The sequence below is a fragment of the Neomonachus schauinslandi genome, chromosome 6, assembly GCF_002201575.2.
Source record: "Neomonachus schauinslandi chromosome 6, ASM220157v2, whole genome shotgun sequence".
NCBI classification, from domain to species: Eukaryota; Metazoa; Chordata; class Mammalia; order Carnivora; family Phocidae; genus Neomonachus; species Neomonachus schauinslandi.
This window is the reverse complement of record NC_058408.1, coordinates 64,972,401-64,993,116: the sequence shown is the minus strand read 5'-3', so window position 1 is coordinate 64,993,116 and position 20,716 is coordinate 64,972,401. Positions and strand designations below refer to the sequence as shown.

The 20,716-nt window shown below is 38.9% G+C and overlaps 1 protein-coding gene across 2 annotated transcripts in view; it reads right to left on the bottom strand.

Annotated features, from left to right (window-relative positions):
• The window catches only part of CNST (consortin, connexin sorting protein), a 70,156-nt gene that overhangs the window by 25,866 nt on the left and 23,574 nt on the right, over positions 1–20,716 (bottom strand). For both annotated transcript variants that reach the window (XM_021689876.2, XM_021689877.2), the window contains exons 2-7: positions 16,966–17,171; positions 9,632–9,662; positions 7,475–7,561; positions 6,911–7,025; positions 4,781–4,802; positions 4,516–4,612 (exon numbers count right to left, since the gene is read on the bottom strand). In XM_021689876.2, the coding sequence (XP_021545551.1) occupies positions 4,516–4,612; positions 4,781–4,802; positions 6,911–7,025; positions 7,475–7,561; positions 9,632–9,662; positions 16,966–17,171 (558 nt within the window). The remainder of the gene's footprint in view (positions 1–4,515; positions 4,613–4,780; positions 4,803–6,910; positions 7,026–7,474; positions 7,562–9,631; positions 9,663–16,965; positions 17,172–20,716) is intronic.

The window sequence follows — 20,716 nt, the reverse complement described above, 5'->3', positions numbered from 1 at the left end:
GATCGAGTCCCGCGTCGGGCTCCCTGCTCTGCGGGGAGTCTGCTTCTCCCTCTGACCCTCCCCCCCTCATGCTCTCTCTCTCTCTCTCTCTCTCTCGCAAATAAACAAAATCTTTAAAAAAAAAGTTTTTTTTTAATTAGAAGTTTTATTCATGATATCCCCAACCTGAACACAACCCAAATGTCTATCAACAGGTGAATGGATAAACAAATTGTGGTACAAAGAGTGGAATACCCCTCAGCAATGAAAAGAAATGAACTAATCATACATAGAACAATATGGGTGACTCTGAAAAACAGTACACTGAGAAATTCTATTTATGTTAAATTCCAAAGCAGAGAAAACTCGTCAATAGTAACAGGAAGCACTGGGTTGCTTGGGCCTGGAGGTGGGAGGGACTGATTATAAAGAGACTTGGGAGGAAGATTTTGGCATGGTGAAGATGTGCTACATCTTGATTGGGATAGTAGTTACATGAGTGTATACAGATGTCGAAACTCCTCAAATTACACACTTAAAATGGGTATATTACATTGCATGGAAATTGTACCTCAATAAAGATAAAAAAATAGGAAGGGAGGTATGCCTGGGTGGTTCAGTTGGTTAAGGGTCTGACTCTTGATTTAGGCTCAGGTCATGATCTCAAGGTCATGAGATCGAGCCCCAAGTTGGGCTCCATGCTCAGTGTGGAGTCTGCTTGAGATTCTCTCTCTCCCTCACCCTCTTCCCCTTCTCCCGCTTGCGTGCTCACACATTCTCTTTCAAAATAAATAAAAATCTTTTAAAATATAAAAAATGGGAAAGGAAAGAGAAGTATAAAACTCAGGATGGTTTTCTCAGGGGTGGGGGGAAAGCAGGAGATGGACCAAACAGGATCACAAAGATAGTTGTAACAAAACCGACAATAACTTAGTCTTTAGTTGCTTTAGTTGGGCATTAGGCTTACATATTTTCATTTTGTTATTGTTTGTTATAATGTTTTTGGTAACATGTAATACTCTTTACATATAAAATATTACCTGATAAAAATTAAGAAAAACATAAATTAATAAAAATGCATGGACTTCAGGGTCGGAAAACTAGGGTCTGGCTTTGAGTTCTAATGAATTCTATTCCTGGATAAGTCACTTCCTGGAATTTCTTAAAAATGATTCAGCCTAATTTATATTGGTTGTTAAGAGGAAGCGATGAAACAATATATATAAAGGTGTTCTGAAAATATAAAATACTCTGTATATTACTTGAAGAGTTATAATGGTAGGCTGATTATAAAAGCAGTAATGAATAATATATAGAGAACATTAACAGAACAGTATTAGCAGGGCCAGCGATAGCATGGGGAGAAGGAGGAGAAAAAGCGGTGAGCATACTGAGTTCTTCCCTCCTGCCAGGTACCGTTCTGAACTTTTAACATGAAATGACTAGTTTAATCCTCATAAGAATCTCATAAGGTAGGGCGCCTGGGTGGCTCAGTTGGTTGAGTGACTGCCTTCGGCTCAGGTCATGATCCTGGAGTCCCAGGATTGAGTCCCGCATCGGGCTCCCTGCTCAGCAGGGAGTCTGCTTCTCCCTCTGACCCTCACCCCTCTCATGCTCTCTCTCTCATTCTCTCTCTCAAATAAATAAATAAAATCTTAAAAAAAAAAAAAGAATCTCATAAGGTAAGTACTATTAGTGTCCACATTGGGGAGCTGAGGAAAGAGGCCCAGAGAAGTTAGGCAACTTGCCTAACATTACACAGTTTTACATGGTGGAGACAGGATTCAAACCAGACCAGTCGGGCTCTAGAAACAATGTCTCTAACCACTATACAAAAAATGGCAAGTTACATATTATAGAAGGAGCTTAAGACCAAGGAATTTGGAGTGAAAGAATACGGAAAGGAAAGTCTAGATCGAACTACATGTCTGACGTTGTTAAAAATTAGGAATATGAGGTAAAACAAGAACAATATATTTAATACCAATCTTTAAAGGATTATTTTCGTATTTCTCTTTTTCTCACATTCTTACATTTCTATGCATCTATTCAGAAAATAACCAATCTGAGGAAACTAATTCTGAGAGAGTTGACATACTTTTTTAAAAGATACTCTTTTACCAGACTTGGCAAGATTTCTCTCCCCAGAATTTACCTTCCCCATAAGATGGTTGTCAGTGAGATGTCTGCACTGGGAAAGTCTTGAAAATACATACAACTTACTCAGCAGAAGAATGCTGCATTTAGTTCGAAACCAGAAGACCCAGATTCTAGTTGTGAATCAAAGCACAAGCGAGTGACTTGCATGTGGTAGCTCAGTTTCCTCATCTGTACCACATACCTCACAGCAGAGGCCAAGCTAGAGGGCTAGAAGTAGTGCCGAGCCTGAGCCTCGCAGCAACCAGCACTCACGGTCAAACCAATGAGCCAATAACAGCACTGTTCCCAAAGACAGAGCCATACCCAAACTGGGTGGCTATTTTGTGAATTTCTCCCTCTTTAGATCTTTATAAAGCTCATTTTACTATGATTTCCAATATAAAAAGGACTGGAAAAGAAGAGTCAGCTGCTGTGGTATATAGTATAGAGGTTCCTCAAGGAATTAAAAAGAGATTTACCATATTATCCAATAATTCCACTCCTGGGTATTTACCCAAAGAAAACAAAAACACTAATTTGAAAAGATCTGCACTTCTATGTTTATTGCAGTATTATTTACAATAGCCAAAATATGGAAGCAGCCCAAGTGTCCATCAACAGATGAATAAAGATACACACACACACACACACACACACAGGAATATTACTCAGCCATAAAAAAGAATGAAATCTTGCCCTTTGCAACAACATGGATGGACCTGGAAGGTATTATGCCAAGTAAAATAAGTCAGCCTGGGGCGCCTGGGTGGCTCAGTTGGTTAAGCGACTGCCTTCGGCTCAGGTCATGATCCCGGAGTCCTGGGATCGAGTCCCGCATCGGGCTCCCGGCTCGGCGGGGAGCCTGCTTCTCCCTCTGACCCTATCCCCTCTCATGCTGTTTCTCTCTCTCTCTCAAATACATAAATTAAAAAAAAAAAAACTTTAAAATAAGTCAGCCTGAGAAAGACAAACACCACAGGATGTCACTCACATGTAGAATCTAAAAAACAAAACAAATGAAGAAACAGAGAAAACACAGAATCAGACCTATAAATGCGGAGAATGAACTGATGGATGTCAGAGAGAAGAGGGAGTGGGGAGGATGGGCAAAATGGGTGAAGGGGGCTGGGAGATACAAGAATGAAGAAGTCAAAAGAATAAAAAGTACAGCACAGGGAATATACAGGCAGTGATACCGTAATAGCATTGCATGATGAGCTACACCTGTGGGGAGCCCAGCATAATGTACACACATGTCCAATCACTATGTTGTGCACTGAAACTAATGTAACATTGTCTATCAACCATACTAAAAAAAAAAAAAAAATCAGAAACTTACTTGTAGGACATTTTTTTTTTTTTTTAAGATTGGGGTAAAAGGTAGGAAAAGAAGTTTGCATTTCAAAATGCAAAATATAGAATAAAATTTTATTTGGAGAAAAATCCAATTTCTTAAAAAAAAAAAAAAGAAAGAAAAGGAGAAGAAGAGACAGGAAGAACAGAGTATAGTAGGAGTGACTTAAGGCAAAATCCCAAATTCGCCTCATAGAAGAAAAGGGGCTAAAGATGTAGTGGGGCGGGACGGAGGGTGCTTTGTAAAAAGAAAAAGGCAGATTAAATTGATCATCATCACCATCATTGTATCTCTTTGGGCAATTCAGGCAAAACACCTGATGGTGCATGTTTACTATCAGGGCTCTCAGGCCCAGGGATATGAAGCCTTAGAACATAAATCAGTACTAAAATCATACATCAGCAAAAACAAACACCCTGAAATGTATTTATTTAACTTTATTTTCTAAAGTTTTTATAACGAACATACATTAGTACTGTAAAAAAGAGTTTCTAAAAATCTTTGACCTTTTGGCATAAGACACAGAAGTGGTATAAAATGTATCATAAATGCTTTAGAAATGTATACATGCAAATTAAAGTATACCATAAGTCAGTTAACAAAAAAGGGGAGGAGAATAAATTGCCATAGATAAATTACCAAGAAACAGAGCTCTTAAATATCTAGATTTACAGCACAAATTTCTGGGAAAGTCCATACAATAATTGTTGGTTTTTAAACAGAAAAGGGTATCTGAACATACACCAAAACCAACTCTGTTTCAGAGCATTTTTGTACAATTTTGTCATATTCTGTTAGATATAAGTATCTACTGAAAACACTGAAATAACTTTATGTTTTTATAAGAATTTAGATGTTATAATTCCTACTACTAGTTTTCTAAAAATAGGGTTACACAATATAAAAAGAATCTCACTTTGCAATTTGCCTGGTAGGAAAGGTATACGCAAAAAAATGTAAGTGCACAAATAGTTCCTGTAACACTTGTAAAATTTAGTAAGAGGCAGGCGTCTCTTATGTCCTTCTCTAAGGTAAAAACATACCCGGCTCTTCGGCTGTGGCTCCTCCTTCCCTCGGGTCCTCAGAAACTATTAACTGTGTAAAGCATTTCCCTCCCAGAGGCTTTTCTACAGCTGCTACCTAAAAAGTTAAAACAAAACAAAACCACTTTGGGGGAAACTTGTGTTAAATTAGAAAACTGAAAATACTTTGCGAAAGGTTTCTTTATTTCCTAAAACAGTCCATGCAACAGAAATATGACTCTTAACATTTTTTCCCAAAAATATTTCCAAGGAGACAGTCTCTTACCTTATGTTTGGATAAAAGAGGACTGTAGAAAAAAAGAGAAAAAAAAAGATTTTTAAAAAATTACAGCAGCTATATTCTTCCAAACAAATGTCACTGAAATGGCTGTAAAAATAAAATATAGCTTCTCTGGATTCTAATATTAGCACAGAACATTTCCAGTGCTACCACTGGTTCACACAGTTCAAAGGGCAGCTCTCTCATGTGTTAGCTCCTTAGCTAGCCAATTACTACTGAAAACACCCAAAGAAGCTGTAAATGCTGAGACCCAGAAAAAAAAATGTTAACATTTTGCTAATAATGTAAAGAGTATTTCACACACATATTTTTAAAATTTCAGTTTATATCTTTATAGTCTGAAATAGGTTATGATGGAAGATAATTTTATTGGCATTATCCATGGAAACAGGTATCAAAAAAGAATTTTAAAATATTATATTTTTTAGGGAATATCAAAGATAACAGAATGTCCACACAAAAGGTATGCACAAAAATATTTATAGCTATTTTATTCATAATACTCAAAAACCAGAAACAATCTGAATGTCTATTAACAATATCATGGACAAGTAAATTGCTACACAGTCCTACAGTGAATCCACAGAAATAAAACCCGAGCAAATTACCATTACATGCAACAACATGTAACACAGACAGCATAATGATGGGCAAAAGCAGTTAATACAGAAATCTCCATTCTGTATGATTAGGTTTATAAGAATTACAGAATAGGCAAATATACTGTTATAGAACTTAGACAGTGGTTATTTTGGGGAGTAGGTGCTGACTTGGCACATGCATGAGGGAGCATTCTGAGGGGCTGGACTGTTCTGTGTCTTGGTCAGAGTCGTAATTACATAGACATATATGTGTATATAAAACCTTCACTGAGCTTCTGCGCTTTAATGTTTGTAAGAATTAAAAATTATTTTTTATAATAAAAAATTTAGGAGTAATAATTTTGGGGGGCATTATCCAAATTTGAAGCATAAAAATGCCTTGCTGATATTATATTAAATAAATATTTGTTGTCAAATAATTAAAATATCTGCAACACATTAAAAAATGATTAATTCCATGGGAAAGGCAGAGAAAGTGTCTATACTGAGTATTTTGAAAGACCACAATCTCCTTTATCTATTGTAAAAGATTCCATTATTTTAAAACTCTATGAAGTTGAAAGTTAATCTATTTAACATACTAAGAAATTAGGTTATAATGCAGAGTCCCTAAAAACACTGTTTCCAAGGTTCACATCAAAAGCAGAAAACTGTCATCATATGAGAGCTGAATGACTATCATTTCTGAATCTACAAAGATTCTTCAAAGGCTGGTCTCCAAAATAATCAGACCCTAAAGCAACTCTCCACTACGTGGGTCTGTTTCATTATTGACAAGTAGAGTTTTAGTTTGCTCTTTGTGATTCTGGTGGAAAAGGAGAAAAAGTTATCCACAGGATGGAATCTTGAAGCGTCTGTATCGAAGATTCGATACAGAAATCTAGTTTAAATATCACTAGTTTAAACACTATAACTTTCCCTCACCTTCAGAATTCTGAATCTTAGAATAATGAGTTCAAAAAATATATTTAAGTGCTTTATTATTACTATGATTTAGTTTTAAAAATCCCAATCTTTGATACAAATCAAGCAATTTAAAATTATCTGGTAAATGTAAAAAAAAAATTATCTGGTAAATGTAGCTTTACTTCTGCAGTATTTTGGTTAAATATTATACTGTTTCTGCTTCCCACTGTTAGACAAATCTTACAGATGTGTTTTCACTATAACATATGAACACTGGCAAACAACTACGATAAAAAATCCTAATACACAACTCTTTTCCATTTCCATCACCTAATCTCTTAACCAAAGAGAGGTCAAAATTAAAAGTTATATTTTAAAATTTCTGATTAGAAGGTGCTTTGAATGAATGTAAAGTTGAACTTATACTGAGTTCTCAGAAACTATGATAAAAGTTAATCAGATAAAAGCTAATCATTTTATGTTTTAATTTCTCCAACTGAAAACATTAACAAATAAAAAATGGATCATGAATTTCAAATATTCAGTGCTACAATGCTTCTTCAATACTCTATTTCAACTCATTCTACACAAATACTGATGTACTTACTCTTGGTGTGTTGTGCAAAACTTAGTGAGCCATTCAAAATCTTCACCATTAAATCCTTTTTCCGAATTCCTTAGAGATGTAACTGTATGTGGTTGTACAGTTTTCCATTTTGTTTCTAAATTTAAAATATTTGTTAATTACTGGCTATTACAAAACATATTTGGGGGGGCAAAAGTAGTTAACGGGCACCACCAATCAAGATCCCCATGCAAAATTATCTTATACAACCCAAGTTAACATAGTTAGCAAAAGCTAAGTGATTACTTTTCAATATGAGTAAATATTATTCCAGAGACTAAATTAGCCAGTGGGGCATGCCAAAGGATCAGAAGAAATGCAAACAGTGTTCTTTTCTTGGCATTGATACAAAGAGCAAAATACAGAGAGAAATTTTCTCACAATGACAGACTCGTGGTAAAATTGCTACTTTCTATGCAACATTAACTTAACTGTTGAAACATCTATTTCCTGACTTACAAAACCAGGTCAAATATGTTAAATTTCTAGATAGGAACGTTTTTTAGATTACTGATAATTGCACATCTTATGTGAGTCTGTACTTACCCCACTCTTCTTGAATGGCAGAGAGATTTGCAAGCAATTTCTCATGATACAGTCGTTCAAGCTGAATGAATTTCATTGCTTTCTCATCTGAATAGAAAAATTGAGGAAAATAGAAATCCATACTCTTTACATTTAGCCTCATATTTGAAGAATGTCCTCTCGAAACTGGGAAATTTGCAGCTTGCCAAAAAAATGAAAGGACTCTAAATACTTTTAAATTAGGGTTTCTTGGTTTGGAGTTTTAATGGAGCATGTGATGCCATAGCTACTCGGGTTCCGTTCTATCAGCAAACAGAAACTAAAAGAGGGTTTTAGGGGCGCCTGGGTGGCTCAGATGGTTAAGTGTCTGCCTTCAGCTCAGGTCATGATCCCAGGGTCCTGGGATCGAGCCCCACATCGGGCTCCTGGCTCAGCGAGGAGCCTGCTTCTTCCTCTCCCTCTGCCTCTCTCCCTGCTCATGCTTTCTCTCTCTCTCTCTCTGTGTGTGTCTCAAATGAATAAAATCTTAAAAATAAATAAATAGAGGGTTTTAATGCTCAAGAAATGCCTGCCTGCCAGTGTATCTCTAGCAGAACCAATTAAAAGTAATTTAATTGGAAACAGGACCCACATGGAATCCTGGAATCTAAATGTTTTCCATTTTTTTCCCTTCTCCTTAAATCACTTTCTGTCAAGCAACTACATTACCCTCTATTCAAGTGTGTGTTCCTGATTTCGACTCATCTTGACTCTTTTCTTTTTTTCTCACTGAATGCTTTTCGCCCACAAGACCAAAGGCTTGCAAGCCAAAACAAGCACAGAGCACAACATTACATGAATCTTTTGTAAAAACTTAATTAACTGGCCAGAGTGATTTTCGTAATTATGTGATTCCACTCTTTTGTAGATTTTCCTATAAACTTCTGCCTTCTCCATCTGTATCACACATTTAGCATCATGTGAGGTCATGGTCAATGGTCCAACTGTCTACCTTCCTTTGGGCCATGTTCTAAATGTTGACCCAGAAAGAGGGGAAGACATGATCACTTGGATGCTCAGCTCTCTCTCTCATCTGTAGTCTTCAAAATATGCCGGGGATCATAAACTAGGCCAGGGAGAAGTGGGGGCAATTCCATTTTCTTCTGCCCATGACATAAAGTATACCAAAGTTTCTCAAACTTCACTGAACATAAAAATGATCTGAAAAGCTTGCTAAAAATGCACATTCCTGGGTCTGATCTCTAGAAACTCTGATTCTGAGGCATGGGTGTGCACACTACGAAGTGCCCCCCCCCCCTTGGGATATGGATGGTCTGTACTACACTACACTGTGCTCATTATTTGGTTAGAAAAAGAGTTCTAGCTTCCCTTCCACCAGAATTAGATCTTCTGCGTACTTAGTCATGAGCTGCCATTGTCTGAGATGGTTACCACAGTCGATTTGACAGGGTTCAGGATAATTGTGTTTCCCTCAATCTGCTTGGAGATGTAGAACAAAGTCAACAAGGTGAGGACAGAGTCGAAATCACACAAATGGGGAAACAGATGGTTAGGGCACATTCTTTCTAAAGAGTCTATATGGAGCCATCCCTGGAAAAGAGAAGTGATTTTTACAAAGGGCAATTGGAAAACTGAGGGAAGAAATGTTTCCTGTATAAAAGCTAATATGCGGTTTCACTTGACAGCATTTGTTCTGTTTATTACAAGTGAAGAATTCAGTCTTACTTTTGCAGCTGAAAGCTAGAATAAGATGGTCATGAGATATACTATGTGTAATATGCTCCCCAGGCTCTAATATATGAGTATCACTTGACTTGTACTTCTGTTTTAATTCAAAAGAAAGAAAACCCAATGGATTTTTAAATTATATGTTTCAGCAATGTGCTTTTTTCTGCCCTCCTAAACATACAAATATTTAGATTGTGGTAAAATTGGGGCTTCTTGATGGAAGGCCAAATTTGGGTGGTTCTAGAAAATTTTCTGGAGTGGCAGAAACTGTCTACACCTTGCTTTCTGAGGTGGTTACATGGGTGCACACAGCTGTTAAAACCCATTGAAAACAACAGATATATATATATATATATATCTGTATATATTTTTATTGTATGTGAACCTCAACTTTAAAAAACGGGCAGTAGAGAACTTATGAATTTCTTCCTGTAATTAAGAAAAGGATACAGTCCTCCTCCTGGAAATAGGACTCTGCTATCTGTTAAAAACAAACAAACAAACAAAAACCAGAAAATTAGATTAACATTTGGATGAAAAGGCAAATTTGGAACAAATCAAGACCTCGACGCTAAGTCTTTGATATCAGACTAAGAAAACTCTGAACTACACTCACCAGTTGAGAAGAAATCTGACTGTAGGCCCAGGACACATTTCTGAAGTCACTGATCGCAAGCAAAGCAAACAGAGACATTCTTTGGTTTTTTAACAACCCCTCTCTCCCTATTCTATTCTAAATCAAAGCCAACTTCACTGATTCATTAGAGTTTAGAAGTAAGAACTCTAGAAAATGAAGAAAATACTATGAGGGCTTATAACAGTGTAACACGGGTGAAAGAATGACTCGTGTTGTAAATCAAAAAGTTAAAATGTGTCAAGTCACATGAGACTCATTCGCATTTTACCAAGTACCTCATGGGACACTGACTTTTGGTTCTCTTTCGATATTTCAGAAAATGCAGGGCCAAGTGCTAAGAGTTGAGCAATGATACTTGGAATACATACAAAGTGCTGCACAGGATAAAGGGCACTGGATGGTGGAGGTCCAGAGATTTAGGATCTGGTCCCAGTTGAGGCTTATCAGTTACTGGATTCATTCTAAGGCATATTTAAATTGAAAAACTCTTTGATTCTGAACATTTTGGGATCTTTTACTTATATCTTTATTTGGATATAGCATTTATAAATAGAACAACCATAAAACTGAAAGTATTCACTGAGAAATACTTGCATAAACTGACTGTTGTCATATTTAGAATATTTCATATAAATACTTCACATTTTTAAAACAGTTTCATTCTTACTAAGTCTCTAGTAAGAAAGGTGTTCCATCTATAGATCCCTACCTCCATTTTCCAGCTAGCTGCTGATGCGAAGAGCAATATTGTACTTGTCAAACCTATAATCTAGCAACAAAAACGAATGGTTTTTCATAAAAGACTCTTAATCAGAGGAAACAAACTGAGGGTTGCTGGAGGGGGTTGGGGGGATGAGGTAACTGAGTGATGGGCATTAAGGAGGGCATGAGATGGAATGAGTACTGGGTGTTTTATACAACCGATGACTCACTGAACCTACTTCTGAAACTAATAATACAGTATATGTTAATTAATTGAATTTAAATTAAAAAAAAATAAGGGGGAACAGTTCTTCCCAAATCCCACAGTGGAAACAGCATGCTTTTAAAGGAAAAAATTTGCCTAGCTTAAAATTTATATTATAACTCTAACATTTTTCTACAAGCAATATATACAACTGGACTCAATCACCTCTTCATAAAGTTTTAGTTTAACCTAAAGCTTGAGTCCACACTTACTTTCTATTCTGAGGACTTTGCAAAGGATAAACTGATTTTCAAGATTCTGCTTGTCTTTTATCAGCTCATCCACCTAACAGTATGACAATACTAACTGGAACCAAATCAAATTGTCAATATTTAACCACTGTTTTACTTACAAAACAAGAATTCCATATACGACGACCAGTAGTGTGCTAACCCACACCTGACACCCGGCTCTCGAGTACTGGGGAGAGGCCTGACTTGCAGAGTTCGCTCATTTCTGTGTTGTCAATGCTTCCATCATAACCAACTTCAAGCTACCGACATGATGGGCGCCACTAAATACGGTTCTCATGGGCCAGTGGTAGCGAGCTCCAGCAGCACACCACGGGGTTACACCTAACAGAAATCACTAGCATTTCATTTATCAACTTCTAGCGAAATCTGTGGCATGGCATCGAATTTCTCTACTATACATCACATTGAATATAGATCAAAATACATCACTCCTAAGATTAAATTTCTGGCTCTTCAAAGCCATTCTCACGCCTTTTTGCATCTGTGCACCATTAGCACACAGTCATTTATAAAAAGCTTCATACTCTTACAAACCAGACTTTCTGGCACTACAGAAATACACAGTTCAATTAGTTTTTAGATTTCTGTGATGGTTCCAATACCATAAAAGCAACTATAAAGGTAGGGTCACGAGACCCAGTGGCATTTTCAGGTGAAAGGGCAGCTGGGGAAAATAAATACACAAGCCATCTCCCCTGTAGAAACCCGCCCCCTGGCAAGAGCAGATGGGGTTTTCTTTGATGTCCCATATGTCTAAATCTGGGAAGTAGCCTGATAGAGCACAAAGAACTCAAGGTGTGGAAGCGAATAACCAGACTGCATTCTGGTCCAAACTTTGCCACTGCTAGCCATGTGACCTTGGACATGTCATTTTACACCTCAAGCCTCAGCTTCCTTATCTGTACAACAGGGACAGTAATACCTAGGACTCTGCAAGACAAGGCTGCTAGGCTGCTGTCAGGATTAAGTGAGGGAGTGCATATCTATCATGGGGGGCAGCACATAGCAATAAGTGCTGAAAATGGTTTTTGAGTCTGAGTCTGAACTTCAAGGGCAAGACGCAGAGTAGAATCATGTGAAGAAGTAAGTTGAAAATCACTCTGGGAGGGCAACAGTGTTAAGGTTTCAAGTTTTTGGGTTATTCTGCTTCTAGGCTTCTTTTACCTACCAGGAACCAGAAAAGGGAAGTAGAAAGGTATGTATTATTTTTTGACCATAGTCACGGAGACGGGCTTCAAGGATCCCAGTGGATCCATTTCCTGCCCAAGTCTGACACCAGTTTCAGTACAAACTCACTGAGCACAGAGCACCATGCTTGATGTTTTTCTTCCCACTTCTATATGAAAAGCTTCCAAGTTTATGACTTCAGTTATATACTTAGAGCTAACCTGCAGTCGTATTAACTAAGTGTGTGAAAGATTACTCATACCAAAAACAAGCATTTTTAAATGGAATCTTGAAGAGTTTCAGGAGCTGAAAATACAAGTACATATCTGATGTAACTGCAGTTATGTTGCCAACAGCCTTTAGCACATGTTCTGATGGACTATCACCTCAAAACTAACAATTGTTCCCAAGGGACTTTCCCTCTCCCAATTCCTCATTTCTGTTCATGGAATGCCACTTGCCCAGCCTGGATCTCCTGGCCATCTCAGACTTCCCTCCTCCACTTTCCCATCCACTCCAAGTCTTAGGGATTCTTCCTTTGAGGGGACTGCAGTCCATCCCTCTCTGGAGCCCCCACCACCGCCGTAACCAGCATGCTTTACTCACGTTATGCTTGGATTATTAATATCTCCTTTCAGTTCTTATTTTCATTAAAATTGTGCAAGTCTGTGGTTTAAGGAGTCCAACAGTCCTATGGTATGTGTTCATAAAGCCCTGCCCTCTTGGCCTTTTCTCCGTTCTTCGGGAGCAAGCGCTCAGAGATCTTCTGGTTTCTTTTTCTTTTAACCTCTGTATCCCTAAACATTACGCCTATTTTGGCCATTTCCGGATTTTTAGGTTTTTTAGAAGATGAGGACTGAGATTTTTGCTCCCCCGGCCCCAACCCTGCAAACACACAGCACACAGACACTCTCCCACACTCACCTACCCCATATGGTTATATTGTAGCAATGGATAGGTAACATTTAATGTGTGCCTTACTGTAAGCCAAGCCAGATAGTAAACTTATTAATTTTCCTTTCCTGAAAACCTTTTGTTTTCCCTGGAGTTACTTTTCCCTTCCCATTTCCCCCACTTTTTTTGGGGGGGCATAGTTTTCCATGCACTTGTCACTTATATAACTCCAAGCTCGCCACCAATAAATCTTCCCTCAGTACATTCAGAGACAGTAAATACTCAGAAATAGGAAAAGGATATAGAAGTTTCTCCCAGACTACTCTGATCTGCTCCAAACAGAACTGGAGACTCTCTCCTTGTACAGAGCTGTCATCTTAGAACATTCCTGCACCTACAGACTCCCTTCACCCCTCTCCTGGGTAGCATCCCAATTTCTGACATCTCACACCCTCCTGCTCCCGGGTTTACCCCTCTGTTTTGGTGCAGCCTCTAGCGGCTTTGAAAGGGTAGAAAGGAGAAGCAAAGGTCTTGAAGCAGGAGCATCCTTGTATATCTGAGGAACTGCCAGGAGGCAAGTGGACCTGGGAAGCAGTGACTAAGAGGGAGCGTTTTCGGAATTAAGGTCTAGGAGGTAACAGCATGGATAGTGCAGGGTCTCGTAGGCCCTGTAAGGATTTTAGCTTTAACCCTGAATGACAAGAGAAGCCACCAGAGGGCTCTGAGTAGAGGACTGACAGGATCTGACTTACATTTTCTCTGGGTCATGATGACTGCTGTGTAGAGGACAAAGACGAAAAGGGAGAGGGAGAGTCAGGAGGGTTTCTAAAGTGACGAGTTCACTGCAAGAATCCAGGTGAGGTCTGAGTCCTGCACTGGGGTGGAGGCATGAAGGAGGTAAAAAGGGGTCAGATTCTGGGTGTGTGTGGGAGTAGATCTGCAGCGCATACTCACTGGAACTGGATGTGGGGAGGAAGGAAATAAAAGATGACTTCAAAGCATTTGGTCTCAGCACCTAAAGCAATGGAGCTGCCATTTAACAAGAGGGGGAAGACTAGGGAAGCAGAAGATTTGGGAGAAAAAGCAAAGTTTGATTTTGGATATCTTAAGTTTGAAGTACTTTTTAGACACCTGAGGAGGCTGGATATTGAAGCCTGGAGTTCAGAATTGCATACTGAAGAGCTCCAATGTGTAAAGATTAGTAAAATTTATGGAGCGCCTGGGTGGTTCAGTCAGCTAAGCGTCTGCCTTCGGCTCAGGTATGATCTCAGGGTCCTGGGATCGAGTCCCGCACAGGGCTCCTACTCAGCAGGGAGCCTGCTTCTCCCTCTCCCTCTGCCGCTCCCCCTGCTCGTGCTCTCTTTCTCTCAAATAAATTTTTAAAATATTAAACAAAAATCAGTAAAATATGAAGGATTCAGCAAACGGGCCAGAGAAAGCATGGCTAGTGAGGCAAGGCATGAATGCCAAGAAGAGAGGGTCCCAAAGGCAAATAAAGTGCTTCAAAATGGACTATGTGCTAAACTTGTCAAAGCTTCTCACACCCCCAGCAGGACGAAAACTGAGCACAGACTGACCACTGGATTTGCACGAACATGCGACACAGAAGCCACTTAGGACCCTTCAGAGTGTAATTTTGGTGGAGTGTGGGGACAAAAGCCAGACTGGAGTGGGTTCAAGAGAAAATCAGGTATAATGTTACCAAAGCAGAATCCTTGTCCAAAGTGTTTTAGACTGAATCAAATCATGAAGGAACAACCAGACAAATCCTAATTATGGGGCATCCTACAAGAATTCTTGGGCTCTTCATAAGTGTCCATATAAGTTAAAAAACAACAACAACAACAACAAAAAAGGCAGGGACTGTTTCGGATTACAGAAGACTAAAGAATCCTGATGACAGAACACCTGAGAATTACTTGCAGTCCTTGAATTAGTGACAGTGAGGGTGCAGTCATAATGCTTACTATTTATTTGGCTGTTACTGTGTACCAAGCACTATGTTAAGTGTTTTATACGCATTATTCCATTTGGTCCTCCACATTACAGAACAAACTGAAAGCCACTTAGATTGTTAGCAGTGGATCCCAAAGCCATGCTTTTAAACCACCACCATGCTCTCTAAACTCCTCCGTCAGGGGAGGACAGATTGCTGAGATATTTAAGAAGCATGACCTATAGGACTCAGCAACTCTGATATGTTCCTGAGGGGTGGGGAGGGTGGGGAGAATTTTACTTTGAGACATAAAAAAATTAAATAAGGAACAGCATGCGACTCTTGATCTCGGGGTCGTGAGTTCAAGCCCCACGTGGGGTGTAGAGGTTACAAAAAATAAAAATAAATAAATAAATAAACTTAAAAAAATTTAAATCATCTTCAGGCCTGATCCAGATCTACTAGAACTGCTTCGGCTGTAGGATTGTACATCAGCAGAAAAGAGCATTCTTCTTACCTTTCATGCAACAACAGCCCAGTGACATAAATTCCTTGAAAAGATTTGACTATATTTGCTATTTCCATCTTTACTCCAAGTGTCCTTTTCCTCAACTTTTTATCGAAATTCTACAGAAGAGTTCAAAGAAGAGTAAAATCAACAGCCATTTACCTTTCACCTAGATCTGTCAATTGTTGACATTTTGCCAAATTTGGTTTCTCTTTTGGTCTTTTCCTCTCCTCTGCACTTTTTCCTACTGAAGTATCCTAGGTAATGATAAGTGAAAATATCATAATAACGGTCACTCCACTCCCAAATATGTGGGGATGTATCTCTCAAGAACAAGGATACTGTCCTATAAAACCTATAATTCTATTACCAGTCTCAAGGAATTAGGGCAATAATATTATTTAATATACAGCCTATATTCAAATTTCTGCCACAATGTTCCAAAAACAGATGCACTGAATGGAATAAACAAATTCTGGCCCCAGAACTGTAAGGAACTTGCTTGGTGAGGGAGTCTCAGTTTCTCCATTATTTCATTATTTTCATTTTAAAGGAAAAATTAAATGCAGTTCATACATATCTTATTTTTCTGAATTAGCTTTTGTGTAAAAAAGCTTTCTCACCACTGTCCAGAGGCCTCCTGGTGTCCAGGCTCTCCATCTCCTAATTTACCCTCCTGGTCTTCAGCAGAGTTAATTTTCTAAAATTCACATTCAATTTGGCACTCCCACCATTAAAAATTCCCAGTCCCTATGAGGAAGGCCGTGATCACTGCCCCCAGCCACCCAATGTCAATTCCTACCTCTTCTCCATCTTAATCTTCCAACACCATCTCAGCCATGCCTTTGTGGGGGCTGAAATCTCTTCCCACACTAGCTCACTCTGTTCATCTAGTGAGCGCCTACATACCCCGCAAAACCCAGCTCAAGAGTCCCCTGATGCTCACAGAACAAAGTTAATCACACATTTTGTGCTTTTGCTGAACCTTAAATATCTGTCTACCCTTAGTACAGACTTCTTCCATTATTTATCTCTAGAAGTGCTTCTCCTTTTCCACAGTGGCTCTCTTAAGGACATACTCTGTTAAGTAATTTTTGTTTCTGCAGTGTCTAGCAGAGTTTTTGACATCTCGGTGGTATTTACTAAGCGCTTGCTACATTGACTCTTACTCGTACACAGCTTATTCACTACATAAAGGACGTCAGTGATTGTTTGAACTACAAATGGATTATTCAAGGCCGATGTGTGGCCACTAGTAGTCATATGCTAAACTTCCCACCAGCCACTAACCCAGGGTGACCTCCTGGGCTTCCCAATGGCAGGTTGGGGAGAATCAATTACAGAGAATTGTATTTTCAATGATTCCAAACCCCGGTCCCAGAACTGTAGGGAGGCAGGACGTGAAGGGTTTGCTGGAGTACCTGGTGAAGGCAGAGGGGGAGTGCTCTGGAATCCAACTGCTCAACTTCCCCTCGTATAAGTGAGAACAGATACTGAAGAACTTGCTTTGGGGCTTCGGGTTGATCGTTAGCGTTTACTTCTGCGGACTCTTCATCACTCACAGCATGTGTGGATGTACTTAGTGTATTTTCTCGCATCAAAGGTGTAGCATCTCCTGAACAAAGTCCTTTAAGAAGTAAATAAAATGCCTGTGTTAGGATAAAGTATCATCATGGTGGAATACCTTAAAATAATTATGTCTGTTAACCATAAGATTTGCAAATAAAGCTAATCACACGGGGCGGAAAAAGCCCAGAACCACAGGTTTTTGTCCTCATTAAACTGTGCTATCATCTGACTGCCTCTGTTAGCACACACATGAACTATTTTTGCAGAATTCTAATTACGAGTATTAATAAAAAGAGATCTAAAGGAAAGTATGAGGGTTAAAACGTGACCACAAACTTGATTCAACCAAAGGAAAAAACAGATTAGCTGTAATTGAGAAAGTCCTGGCTTGCTCAAAATAAAACACACAGAAGGTAAATGCACCTCTCATATAAAAGGACTAAAGAAGTTACGCCCTCCTCTTTAAACTCTGGTCTGGTAACTGTAGGACTACTTCTGGATCCCAAGAGAGCAGCAGGAATTCAGAAGCCAGAGCTAATGGTCGTGAAAATTTTTTCATAATAAGTAGTTAAGTAACACAAACTTCTAAAATCAATCAATCAATCAATCAATCATCCATGAATAAATGCTTGACCTGAAGCTCCTGAAATGATGTACCAAATTTTAAAAATTTAATCATTACATGTTAGAACTTCACCCCTCATGGAAATCTCAGTATCTGCTCTAATTTGCATATTCAAATTGAATAGACTATCTGCATCTGTACATCCATTTAGGGGATCAGTCTCAGAAGGCTCCTTCTCAGTAATGCAGTGTACGTACCATGTTGGAGGATGCCTCCTGCGAGCTCTCTAAAGTGTGCCCGAACTCTTGTCTTCTACTGCCTTCTAAACAAACCCACTGCTCTAGCCAGGTGGGTCAGCTCTTCATCTCCTTAGTAAAATATTCTGCGACTTGAGCAATTACAGATTCTAACAGAATATTTTCTTCCCATCTATGCCTATTTATGTTTTACGCTAACAAAATCCATGTATTTCTGTATAACATGGGCCTATGGTAAACTTACTTTCCTCTCAATACTGCAGATAGCCCTGTATTGTGCTAGATTGTATTACAGTGATTGCTGAAAGGTCTCGTCTTCATTGGATCAGAACTCCTGCATCCACAGGGATTCATTTATGGGCCACAATTATTGTAACTATAACCTGTAACTATAACCAGCAGTGTCTTCAGCACGAAAATTCCAAGTGCTGTGATTTCTAAAATTAATCACCTATGGTGATTCCTTATATTTAGAAAATTCTCTTGTATGAATTTTGTATCATTTGAGATCTGGAAATACAAGACTTAGTGATGGCCTGCCATTTTGCACAGAGAGTATCTGTGAAAACATGGATGATTCTTCTGCTTTTCAATTTTCTAACCAAATGGTAGTAGTGCCAGTGTGGAAAGATAAGCTTTCCATAGAGACCTCCAAAGAAACTAAGAGAACTACTGTTTCTTTCCCTTTTCCCCAGGCACATGATTATGTCCAAGACATTTAATCTCATATAGGCTGTGATAAAGCCAGCCTCCCAAATTCTATACTTCTCTTGACTAAATTCTTCCCACATAGTTATCAAATATTACTCCATGCTTCTTCCTTGAAAACATGTAGGAATTATATCATTATTGGTCATTTTCAGTAAAGGGGAGTTAAAGAAAACTCTTGAAGAATATTACCAAAGAAGGACAAGATTCTCAAAGGTAAAGAAAAAGGACAGACTTTATGACTCTCTTATCTAAAGAAGGTCAGGTAAGGTCCCAAATAATGGAACTGGAAACATGGATTGTGATTATCTCAGTTAGTTAGACAGTGTAGATTCATAATGGCCATCCATGGTCCCTGCTAGATCCATTTTCAAGTTACTTTAATAATTAATGTTATGGATACATACAATTTATAAACATGCGATACACTGGTAAATAAAATTATGTAGCCAACAAAAGAAATTGTAACAGAGTATTAGTCATCAAACAAAACCAACAAAAGTTCGAAAAGCATATATACGAGCCTAAAGATTCCAAGAGCAATGGAAGGCTAATGTAAACAATTAGAAAGAATATAGTAGTTTAATTGCCAAGTGTAGGGAGGGAATGGAAAATATGATTAGGCTCACATGTGTCATTCCAAATGGGTTAAGAGGTCAGGGAAACTTGAAAGACTTATACCACAAAAGGATTATTTATTGGGGTTGAAGATCATGAGTTTCAGAGATAACTTAATTACAAAACTTACCTCTTAAGATAATATTCCTTGCTGGGACAGAGTAGTATAAATCAAAGAGCACTGGAATAGGAGCAAGAGACATCACTTCTGTCATTTTTCCAAGTGACTTGGATTAGATATTTATTTTCTATACTGTAGTTCCTTATCTTTAAAATGAAGGGATTGGCCAGGTGAGACCTCAGATTCCTCCTAGATCTGACCATCTCAAACATTCAAAGTCTCCAGAGTGATTTAAGAAATGTAACCAGGCTGGCCACTGTGACACCAGCCTCTAGGCCAGCTTCCATGGACCCAGGTTCCAGGATCACCCTAGCTCCAGGCAACCCCCCCCCAGCTGACTCAGGTTCCAGGCTGGGTCCCATGGACACAGGCTCCCAGCCAACACCAGAGCCAGGGTGGCTCTCACAGACTAAGGTGTTAGGTCCACCACCCTAATGGTGCGGTGCCTGGTACCTCATCCATCCCAAAGGACCCAGGATCCAAGGCCCACCCACATAGACTCAAGCACCAGGCCCACCCCAGTGGACCCAGTCAGCAGATTTGCCCACCTGAGGACTCCAGCATCAAGCCTGCTCATGGTCACCACTAGCTGGCCCACCCAGAATCTCTGGACAGGCTGACTAGTGAAGGGTTTCCCTGTTGAAGCCATTCTGTAAAGACTGCTTTTTTAGATGTGCAGACACCAACATAAGTCCACAAGGATCATAAATAATCAAGAAAACATGACACAACCAGAGGAAACTAACAAAGATTCAATAAAAGGCCCTACAAAAATGGAGATCTATGAACCACTTGACAAAGAATTCAGAATAATCTTCTTAAAGAAATTCAATGAACATAACACAGATAGACAAACAAAATTAGGAAAATAACATATGAACAAAATGAGAAGTTTAGCAAAGAAATAGAAACCATGATAAAAATCAAGCAGAGGGGTGCCTGAGTGGCTCAGTCGGTTAAGCGGCTGCCTTCAGCTCAGGTCATGATCCCAGGGTCCTGGGATCGAGCCCCGCATCCGGCTCCCTGCTCGGCGGAGAGCCTGCTTCTCCCTCTCCCTCTGTCTGCCACTCTGCCTACTTGTGCTCTCTATCTCTGTTAAATAAATAAATAAAAATCTTTAAAAATCAAGCAGAAATCCTAGAGTTGAATACATTGAAATGAGAAATTCAACAGAGAGCTCCAACAGCAGACTCAACCAAGCACAAGAAAGAATCAGTGAACTTAAAGATATGTCATTTGAAATTATCTGGTCAGAAGAGCAAAAAGAAAAAAGAATGAAAAAGAATGAAGAAACCTTACATGAATTGTGTGATACCATGAACAGAAACAACCTA